The sequence below is a fragment of the Lactuca virosa genome, chromosome 8, assembly GCF_052849685.1.
Source record: "Lactuca virosa cultivar CGN04683 chromosome 8, Lactuca_virosa_CGN04683_v6, whole genome shotgun sequence".
NCBI lineage: Eukaryota > Viridiplantae > Streptophyta > Magnoliopsida > Asterales > Asteraceae > Lactuca > Lactuca virosa.
Genome location: NC_136433.1, coordinates 93,239,095 through 93,251,000, shown reverse-complemented (window position 1 = coordinate 93,251,000; position 11,906 = coordinate 93,239,095). Strand labels below are relative to the sequence as shown.

General features: G+C 35.4%; 1 protein-coding gene across 1 annotated transcript; it reads left to right on the top strand.

The window, feature by feature from the left end:
- Positions 1-951: 951 nt before the first annotated feature.
- Positions 952-5,317, top strand: LOC145130644 (uncharacterized). The gene is made up of 8 exons (XM_079065415.1): positions 952-975; positions 1,074-1,148; positions 1,243-1,347; positions 3,324-3,429; positions 3,492-3,626; positions 3,753-4,565; positions 4,688-4,856; positions 5,077-5,317. Exons 1-8 carry the CDS (start codon positions 952-954, stop codon positions 5,315-5,317), a joined length of 1,668 nt encoding a protein of 555 aa, XP_078921541.1.
- Positions 5,318-11,906: the final 6,589 nt, after the last annotated feature.

The following is an 11,906-nucleotide window of genomic DNA, read 5'->3' as shown; positions in this document are numbered from 1 at the left end:
GACTCGTCGAGTTCATCAGAGGACTCGACGAGTTCATCACACAGATTGCAGAATTTTAACTTTTTCAACTAAGAACAATTAAGCAATGCATCATATACAACAGAAAAACGACCTAAGCTCTGATACTACTTATGGGTTTTGAGCATTACATCAATCCTATGGTGCACATGCAACCCTAAATCTTTGGATCTAGGTTTTCTCTAATTGTACATGCAATAATAATCATCCTAAGCTATAACCCTAAACTAGCATGCATAAATCGAAATTTACATCTAATACAAAGATAGAATGTTACCTTTCAATTGTAGCTTGCTTGATCTTCAAACTTTGAGAACTTAGCACCTCAAATGGGATGCCTCTAATAGATCACAAACACCAAGAGCAAGTTGGAAGAATGAAAGAGAGAGAGGGAAGAGGCAAAAATCGACTCAAGATCCTTCTAGGGTTTCTAGTGGCCGATTTCTGCATGCCCAAGGGTTCCTTATATAGTTGAGCAGTTGGGGTTTTAGTCAAAACCCTAATCCAGTTGCTTTGTCCTTAAGCAGCCCATAGGATCCTTCCAGAAGGCCCCTTGGACGAATTCTATGTGGACTCCTACATCAATTTCGTTCATCCCTTCCTTATGGACCCTAAGCCCAACTTTGTAACTATCTTATAATTACAGTACTAGTCCCCTTAATTTAATTAATATCTTTTGATCACAAAATTAATTATAAATTAATTCTTGACCAATATTAATTAAATAATATGATTTCTCTTTTTATATATTATTCCTATAATATATTAATAAATCATAATTAACCTCTTTCTCCATAATTCATCCATGCAAGTTGCTTTGGTGAAGGCAACCCAAAAGGACCATGCTACTATCGGTTCAAGTACATACCAAATATAGTTATGGGCTTAGACACCTAATCCGACACCTTTTTTCTCCTTCACTCACTGTTATGGATGCAAAGAGCAACCATCAATGCAGTAAGTCTTGTTTTCATCTACTAACTCATGATCCTATAAAACCTCGAATGCCCTCAAGTTGATCTTGAAGACATGATGGTTTTATGGATTCGATCCAGTTAACTCATTGGTTACAAAGACCGGTCTTCACTTATTCTCTTGCTTCTGTTGAACATGAAGCTTGGAATCCTTCTGTAATGCTTAAATAATAAAAAGGCTACATCACTTGTGATATATTGTGTTGTTTTTTTGTGTGATATGGTTGATCTTGTTTGTTCTCTTTTATAGCTGAAATTTCAAGTGGTAGATATCTCGGAAAATAGAAGTGCATTAATGACCATTCAATTCCAAAGATTTGATGGAACGAGTCTTTATCACCTATCTGAAAAAGATGTACATATTTCGTTGTTTAAACTATTTTCTTGTTAGACTAATTCTTTTGTTTGTATTCTTATATTGTTTATTCTTTTGTACCATTAAAAAAAAGAATATGACGGTGGCAATTCTAAGCCTAATATGCAACTTTTGACACATCATTATCCCTAGAAGCATGCTGTTGTATGTGACAAAATCTCTCTAAGTTTCTCATCAGCGAGACCATCTGCTGAGAACATTGAGTCACCCTCTTACACTGATTATCTAGCATTGTTTAAACTCTCAAAGTGAGATTGTCTGGTCCAAATAAAAAAATATTGACAAAAAGCCTGGGGTGTTTATTTTTTAATTTAATCATCTTTACCTAACCCTGTCCCTGGAAGCATGCTTTCCGTATGCATCAAGTCTCATGTTTTGCAGAATCATTGAGCATAACCCAATGGCTTACCCTTATTGCATAGTCATCAACGTAAGAGTTACTTGTCTGGTCCTTAAATGACAAAGGGTTGTTCGTTTCCCTGACCTCCTAGTCTGTGGTATGACATGGTACCATTATGATTTAACGGTGAATCTTTGATTCTAGATTGCAACTTACTCCATGATACGGAAGTTTAAGCCACTTCTTGTTGAGGAGTTAAACTGTTAATGATTCATGCTAATTTCACCTCAGCATGACTAAAACAATCCATTCTCTCCATAAGTCTTGTAATATAGAACTTAATGATTGACTGTGTAAAACCACACACTGATAAAAGTTCGAAAGTCTATGCCGATGGTTAGTCTATGTACCGTAGGCTATCACACACACCAATCCATTCCTGCCCTTACATTCTTCTTTAAAGTTTTATGATTCGGTGTAACGTACCATACGCTGATGAGAGCTTGACAAATCTGTGCCGATGGGTATATCATTTTTCGTGATATATCACACATACCTATCCACTCCTGCCCTTTTTCTTCTAATAAAAGAGATTTATGATTTAGTGTATGAAACCACACGCTGATGAGATCTCGCAATACAATGTAAGTGAATGGTAGTTTAAGCCCATGCTTTCAGGAGACATCACAATCTTACTAGACTACAAGTTGAAACTCTGTTCTGCTCGACATTAGATGTTGATGTCTAAAAGGGGGAGAAAATCTTGATAAGTCATTGAAATCTCCCTACTAGAACTACAGAAAAGCACATTCTAAGGGGGAGTCGAGTCAAGATGATGCCAACGTTCAAGCTCATTATCTATTCGTCCGTCATTTACTACAATTCATAAATGTTTGATAAGTCATTAATCTTCTGAAGGGGAGCATTTGTTAAAACTGCAAGAGTCAAGATTTCATTATTACTCCCAGGGGGAGCACAAGCCAAAAGCATTCCGCTTATACACAAAAGTAGTTTAGTTTTGACATCATCAGATAGGGGGGGATTGTAAGGTCGCACCTTATGATCTGATGAGTCAAACACACGACACGCTGATAGATCAACATCAGAGTCTACTGCATCTATAGCGCCAACATATCAAGCTTACCAACATCATCTTACAGTTCAGTTATCCGATTATAATCTTTTGTATATTAGGTAATGATATAGATAAGCATAGAATAGATCACAGATCCGGTATCTTTGTAATAAGATTGGTTCTTAGTATAGATTAGACACAATCCCTTCAATCAAGGGATATACATGTATAGATTAGTATATATACAACATTAGGGAAAATCATAATGTTGTGATCGTAGCTTTATGTCAATCGTCTTTGTGACAAAACCCGTCTTCTTGGTGAGGACAAAACCTCTTTCTTGGTGAAAGGACAATTTGGAGATCTCTCTGTGTATTTTAAATATTCTTTCTCATTGATTTTGAATTCAAGAAGGCTTTTTCAACAGTTTTTGGTAGATGGTTATACAATGATTGAAAGGGAGAGGTTATATTACGTACGAAAGAAACAAAAGTTCTTCGATGTGAATCTTATGAGAATTTGCGTAAGTTTTAACATCAGGGGAATAAGAATAATTCAGAATTTGGACAACGTGTTATATTACCTTCTTCTTTTACTGGTGGTGCATGTTACATGATGCAAAACTACTTAGATGCCATGCCGCTTTGTAAGTGGTTTGGATATCATGATTTTTCATAACCTTTACGTGTAATCCAAAATGGCCCGAAGTTCGAAGATCTCTTAAAGAAACTACGCTTAATCCAGAGGATAGACCTGATATCCTATGTAGGTTATTTAAGATCAAACTTGATGCGTTGGTTAAAGACCTACGCGAGAATGCAATATTTGGCATGGTTCAAGCAGGTATTTAAAATTATTTATTCATACTAACCATATTATATATTAATGTCGTGTTTTATTTAAAATATAGTTATACTTGCTACATTATTTAATTTTTTATTACAAATTTGTTTAATTCTATATATGCAGTTGTGTATACAATTGTGTTTCTAAAGCGCGGTTTGCCTCACAGTCATATTTGTTTATTCATGCAACCTGATTACAAGCTTCCTACCGTTGAACACATTCATCAATTTATTTTAGCTGAGATTCCTAACATTCACCAAGATCCTTCTTTGTATTCACTTGTGAAGGAGTTCATGATACATGGTCCATGTGGTGCTCAAAATGTCAATTGCCCTTGCATGGTGGATAACAAATGCTCTAAAAACTTCCCAAATAATTTCCCTGAACATACTTCAATTGATCAGAATGGTTTTCCTGTATATAGGAGAAAAAATGATGGATTGTTTGTCGAAAAATCTGGTGTCCAATTAGATAACAAAAATGTTGTTCCATACAACAAATACCTGTTGAAAAGATACCAAACACACATAAATGTTGAATGGTGCAATCAGGGGTCTTCCATCAAATATTTATTCAAATATATTAATAAAGGCCTGGATAGAGTTACTGTTGCTTTTGTACAAAACAATAATGGTTGTGATAAAGATGATACAATCGATGAGATAAATGAATACTATGATTGTAGATATCTTTCTGCATGTGAAGCATCCTGGCGAATTAATAGATACGATGTTCATTACATGCATCCTTCAGTGATGATACTTCCTTTTCATCTTCCTAATCAACAAGTTGTCTACGGTGCAGATGATGATATCGACAATGTTCTTAACAAGCCTTCAGTTGCTTCTTCGATGTTCACATCTTGGATGGAGTGCAATAAAGTTTACAAACAAGAAAAAAAACTAACTTATGTTGAATTTCCAACAAAGTTTGTTTGTAAGCTTGATTCAAAGACTTGGAAGCCAAGGGGGGTTGGATATTCGATTGGCAGAATTCATTCAGTGTCACCTAATCTTGGCGAATCATATTTCTTAAGAATTCTTTTAAACAAAGTGAAGGGACCAAAATTGAAGAAATCCGCACGGTTAATGGTGAAATATGTCCTTCATTTAGAGAAGAATGTTATGCTCTCGTCCTATTAGATGATGATAAAGAATACATTGAAGCTATTAAGGAAGTAATTCAATCTGGATCCGATTATTACTTACGGTTCTTATTCGCTACCATGTAATTATCTCACAGCTTGTCTAGCCCCGATGTTGTGTGGGAAAATACATGGGAATACTTGTCGGGTGAAATTCTTTACACTCAACAACAAAGATTAAAATCTCTAGGTATTATAATATTCTTTACTTATTTATTTTAAAATACATATTTAAATCAATATACAATATTAATATATTTCAAGAGCATATTTGTTTATATTTTTTTGTAATTATTATACCAGTTTTCTTTCAAGTTTATCACTTAATGAAGATCAAATTAAGAACCTAACTTTATTTGATATTGAACAAATTTTACTTTGTAACAATTCAAGTTTCAAAAAATTTACAAGGATGCCTTTGCCCGATGCTAATTCTGTATCTTGTTCAAACAATCGTCTTATCAGTGAGGAACTAGATTATGACATACCAAATTTAAAGAACGAGTTTGATCGGATTTCTATTTCATTAACATCTGAGCAATGAAACATTTTTGATGATATCATGACTTTAATAAACAATAATGAAGGAGGTGTTTTCTTTGTCTACGGTTATGGTGGAACAGGTAATGTAACACCCTGTTTCGAGTCGTTCCATAATTTGGAGTCGTGACCCAAAGATCAAGTATCATAAGGCTTTGGTATTTGGGCAATGAGAGGTTTAGACCCATTTGGAGGTGGGTAATGTGGATTATGTGATCCAAGAGTTCGGTTTGTGCATTGGAGCCCAAGGGTATAATGGGAAAATTGGTGTTTCAGACTTCTTTTATGAATTAAGGATTTTAGTTTGAGGTTTTTTTAAGTTAAAAGTAATTAGATAGGTTTGTATATCTCCTCAATACCTTTCCGTGGATATAAAGATCATCGAAATCAGAGTTGAAACGAAGAAGTTATAAGCTTTTAAAGTTAGGACAGTGTTGGGTTATGTTGCGTACGTTGCTTGTACGGGGAAGTACGTTGGGCTAACTAGGGTATCCCTGAGTACGCTGGGAGTAGTAAGAGTACGTTAGGTAAACGCAATCAGTGCCCAAACCCTATTTTCATGGTTTGAGCCCTATTTAAGCTCCTTAACTTCCTCAAACCCATTCCATTCTCAGCCTCCACCTCTCCAACACCCTCCCTTGAAAACCTAACCCTAGTTTGAGCCTTTTGAGCAAAAGAAGGTGTGCTTGAGTGCTTTGGAGTGTTCTTGGTGCATTTTGAAGAAGATTTAGCTCTTTCGAGAAGTGTTGGTTGCATTGAGCTTGTAGATCCAGACTTTGTTCACCTTGATCTTTCTTCTAGAGGTATAAAGCTTGAATCTTGATGATGCATTTTTTAGATCTAGCTAGTCTTGGGTGTTATGAGGTTTTGGTCACTTTAGTGCATAAAGTTTAGATCTTGAAAGTTTGTGACCTTGTTATGGATAAAGTTGGAAACTTTATCCATCTAAACATCATATTGATTTAGATCTAAAGGTTTGAGACTTGGACTTAATGGATTAAGTTTAAAAAGATGCTCTTTTGGTCCCTTTGAGACTTAAAGACTAGCTCTAAGTTGTTTGGACTATTCTAATTGATAAATTTGGAAACTTTATCCATTATGAAGCTATTAGGAACCATAAAAATGTAATCTTGGTCCTTAGTTTTCCTCTAAGCATGTTCTAGGATTTCTTAATGAGTTAAGAAGTTAAGGTTTAATGAGTTAAGAAGTTAAGGTTTTTGGTATTGAGCACTTCCTAGCCATGCAAAGTCATAAAGTTGGAAACTTTATGACTTAAGATGTTATTTCGGGACTAGATCTGCCTTTGGTTGAAAAGTCTTAATGGAATAAGCTCTTAAAAAGAAGAAGTGAAGTTGGCCAACATACATTGGCGTACGTCGCTCGTACACGATGGGAGGCCCAATTATGGTTATTGAGTACGTCAAGCGTACAAGCTGAGTACGTTAGGCGTACTCATCTAACTCGAATCGAATGACTTTTGAACTTTTGACTTTTTGACTTACGACTTGACCAAGATTTTGAGTAAGTTAACCTAAGGGTATTTTTGGTATGTTGAGATGTTGTCTGAGTTTTGGTCATTATTTATTGTAAAGGTGATCGATAGAGTTTGTATTTGGAGAAGTGTTTGATTGTAACTATTTCTTCTGACTGTGAGGTGAGTCTCCTCACTGTACCTTTGGGTCGAAGGCACCAATGCCGAACCACTAGGATCTGTTATGCTAGTTGTATTTGTGACTCTTGCATGGTATGTTGGGCTAGACCCATTGTATGACAGGCTAGGACCATTTGTATGATGGGCTGGGCCCATGGATCAGGAAGGACTAGGCCCAATGTATGTTATGTAGGATGCTAGCTGTCTCTGTGACTCTTGCATTTGTATGTTGGGTTGGGCCTATTGTATGAGGGCTAGGCCCATTATGGAGGGTTGAGGCGAATGTGAGGGCTAGGTCCAATGGTATGTATGGTATGTTGTATTTTGGGGAACTCGCTAAGCTTTATGCTTATAGTTCATGGTTATGGTTTCAGTTACTTCCGGTTCGAAAGGGAAGGGCCCAACTTGATCGCAGTGCATCCACCCATGTTTCCGCAATTATATGACTTTGGGATTGTACTCTGATAACTATTTTTATTCTGAAATACTTTTGAATGATTGGAAAAAGGATAATTGGTGTTTCTGGGTGAATTAAAAATGAATTTTTTACCTTATAATTTTTGGGATGTGACACGTTGGTATCAGAGCCTTGGTTTGAGGGATTTGGGCACACTCTCGGGTGTGAATGAACTCAAACTGAGGAATTTGTAATCTTTTAAAAGAAAAAAAAAATTCTAAAAATACTTTTGTAAAGAAAAATGGGGTGTGATGCGTGGAATTGGCCGAGCTCAAGTAAGTGATTCTCATAATACCCATACATGTTGATATGTTATAAGATATGAATGTTTGCAGGCTAGGATAAGGCTAGGGATACTTTCAGGAATTACGTGATAGATTGGTCTGATATGTGATGCCTTGTAGCCTAGGAAGCATTGGATGCTATGCTAGATTGGGAATATGTATTGGTATCAGTAATTGCTAAGTCCATTCTTTAAAAATTGTATACGATTAGGATCATATAGTCCTAGAATGACTAATTTAGCCTTATTTCCTGTTCCTCGTTTGGTTGTGGTCCTAGGGTAGAGTCCTTTATTCAATAGTCTATTTGATCCTGTATTGTGTATAATTGGCATGCATAAGGCAACCAACAGTGAGAGTGGAGGTTCCTAGCATGGATAGTAGTAAGTGAGCTTGGAATGTCCTTTGTTTGTTCTGTGGTTTGGAGTGTCATTGCACAAATGTTGCTTGCTTTGTGCTTTGTGGAACTCTTAGTGACGTGAGTTAACTATTAAGTGAATATGTCAAGTCACATCTTGTAAAGGTTAAATAATCTCAGAGTGATGGATTTGACTCTACTATGCAACTCTCGTTTGATTCTAACTGTTGCAGGGTAGAGTCTGTTACTCGAAGGATTATCTAAGCTATATGGCATGTGATTATATTTGTGAAGTAGTTAGCTGATATTATTAGGATTTCTTCAGCAACTGATGGTAGGATGAGGTCGGAACCTAGGAGATCCTAGGAAGTGCCTTAGTGGTTTTGTTTGTGTTGATTAGCAGGTACTTGGAGTACCGATTTGAGAAGGTGACTTGGAGGATTCGGGATAACACTTGAGGAAAGTATCGATTGTCAGACCCCCAACCCTGAACGGCGGAAACGTTCGGGGGCGGAGGATGTCATGTACAGTATCACAACAATTGTATAATAGTAATCAAAGCAACAACAACCATTGTATTAATAATAAAGTGTTTACATAGTATCACAACTTGATTGACTTCAAAAGTAAATATCAAAACAAAGATTTGAAGCTACTATGCTCCGTCTTCACAAAACCTGGGCGTGTACCTGGCTATTGTTTTCCTGAGAATAGAAGTGATTTTGAAAGTGTATCAAAATTTAAGTTGGTGAGTTCATAAGTATTTTATTATGAAAGGATATGTTCTTAGTTCTTTGAAAATGATGATGTAATCCTATATTTTCCTTAACGCTGATTTGTAGAAAAGTATTGACGTTTATCCCAGAAAATCCTATATTTTCCTTATTAGTTGAATGAAATGTAGTCTTAGTACCTTAAGTCAAAAGTTGTATAAGTTTCTTACACTTAAAGAATGATGCTTTGAAATTATAAAAGTAATTGTATATGTTTCCAGAAAATACTATATTTTCTATAGAGATGAGTTGTGGTCTTTAATGTTCCAAGACCGAAATATGTAAGTATAAATGCCATACTTATTTTAATAACGTGTAGTTTTATTATTAAGTAAAAATAGTTGAAGACGTGTTTTCCCTGTAAAATAAGGATGTCTATCCTGGAAAATCCTATATTTTCCATGAGTTGAGTTGTAGTCTAATATGATCCAAGATCAAAAGTACAAGTATTTTCAATACTTAAAATAGATATAATTAGTTTTATTTATATATAAAACTATTTGAAGATGTGTGTTTTCACGTAAAAATCCACGTATAGTCGTTTATCATGTGAGTTTTCATAACCATGCTAACAAATGATTGCCTGCCGCGACGTTCTTCAAGCGTCGTTATGTTAGATAATTGTCACCCATAACCTGCCGGTCAGGCTGTAGCTAACAGACAGGGTGCGGGGCCATCAATCCCGTATAGATCTATACACAAGTATCACGCACTCCGAAAGGAGACTCGGGTTATAAAACAGGACTTGCTGGTATACCTTGGTAGGTACGACGAAGACATTGACTCACAAATTTCCAACGAGTTTACGTGTTTTTGACCTGTAAGTGCTCGTGTGTGTAATTGTTACCCTTTTTGTTGTGTTTATAACGTATAAAAATGACTGTATTTTAATATAATCGTTTCTTTGCCCTGAAAGGTAAAATGATGTGAATGTTTCTCAACTATACCTAATATAGTTTAAAAGATATTATTCCATTGAAAATGATATTTGTCTCGTTTGAACGTGTTTTGCGTGTAACCGTTTATAAATTTGGTAATAACGTTGTTTCGTATATTTGATGTTTTTCACGTAATATATACATAAAACGTAAGAAAACATAAACAATGGTTTGTATTTAACACAAGTTTCCTTGTGTTTTACTTGTATTCCCCCCTTAAAATATGGAAAAAGTTATAGAAAGTGTAGGGGTATGAACTCACTTGATAAGTGGTGATTTGGGCAGCGTTTCGTTTCTATAAATGATTTTTCTTGAAGAAACCGCGAGTTTCTGTTAAAAACCGGGCTTTACGTGGGCAGAGTTTCGACTGGAAAATATTATTTTCTCGAGAACTTCAGGGCTCCGGGCTTTCTTCGGGTGTTAGGGGGTTTATCTAGGCTTCGGGGGGTTAAAAGTGGCTTAAAAGGTTGTTTAAAGTGAAAGAAGAAATAGAATTTGTAAACCAAACCCGGAGGCCTCGCATCCTATTTATAGGAGGCTTCTGACCTTGGTATGCAGGGCGTTCCTGCGAGGGACGCTGCACGTTCCGAAGCGCAACGCGTTCCGTCGTACGCAACACGTTCGGAGTGAGGCGTGTCGGCTGCTCGGATTCCGGGCTTCGGACATGTCAATGGTGCAAGATACGTATCCATCTGCATGCGAACGCGGGGCGTTCCCTTGGACGCATGGCGTTCCCCTTCGGATAAGCTTCGAAGTGGGTGCCCAAAACTTCAAAAATTCATAACTTTTGCATAAGAGCTCCGTTTTCGACGTTCTTTATATCCACGTGTAGGTGAGACCGTACTCTACAACTTTCACTTAGACTCCGTCGGCTAATTTTGAGTTTATTTTTAGTATTATATTTTTAACAGGCCGGGACAGGAAAAATCTGTTAAAAATTCATATCTTCTTCGTTTGATATCACTTTCGTCTGTCTTTTTACCGTTGAACTACAAATGATGAGATCTTTGATTCTCGTTTAGGTTGTGTCGGCTAAAAATCATTCGATCTTTAATTCGAAATTTGGGTTGTATACTGCTATGTCGAATCTTAGAAAAATCATAACTTCTTCATACAAAGTCAGGTTTGGACGTTCTTTTTATGCACACTTTCGGTTTAATGTATACTACAACTTTCATTTAGATACCAAGGAATAAAATGTATAATTTGATTTATAGAGGATAAATATTCATAGAATTTATTTTGAATTTCTTGTAGTTCCTCTTTAGAATATTGTTCAAATAACCATTCTTAAAAAAATTTCCATTTGGTTGAATAAAACTCTTCACAAATAATTTTTCTTGCCTGAGAACCAGGGCTAAAATCTATTTTTTCCTTTAAATCCGTTTAACTGTAAAATTCATTTCAGAGGGAGTAGATGCCTCCGCCTCATACACAATATCATCATGTATATTTAAATTATTTATTTTTCTAATATCAACAAAAGCACGAGTAGAAGGGACTTCTACCTTATAATCTATTGGTGATATATATGAATGTGAAGATCTTGTAGATCTTGTTCGTTTTATTAGGTCGTTTTCATATTCTAAATCTGTTTCTTTCTTAAACTCAATAGTAACTACCCCATCAGAAGTCTGTATAATACTTTCTATGTTATTATTTATTAAAGGTGTGGGTGGTGTATTATTTTCTAAAATCCAATGTTGAGGAAATTTTATTTCATCCCATTTTATAGCTTTTCTAGTTGTAATTTTTGACATATCAAAATTACTTTCTATTAAAATTGTTTCATTTATAGGTTTATTAACTTTTTTACATCTAGGGTTCATAGTTTTTAATGGTTTAAAATATATACGATAACATATGCATATTACTTCTGATCCTGACAAATAATTATAATCATGTGTTTTGACATTTAATGTAAAAGCTTGAAAAATATTTTTATCAGACAAAGAAAGTTGTAGACTTGGATAAACATTAAAATATACTGGTCCATGAGACAAACTAGATTCTATTATACCCATTAAAGATTGCTTGCAATTTTTATTTCTAGCATCTCTTAGGACTGCTAAAAAGCTTTCAGGTAATCCCTGTAATTTTAATGGTTTAAAAGCAATTTGCACTAAGCCAATATG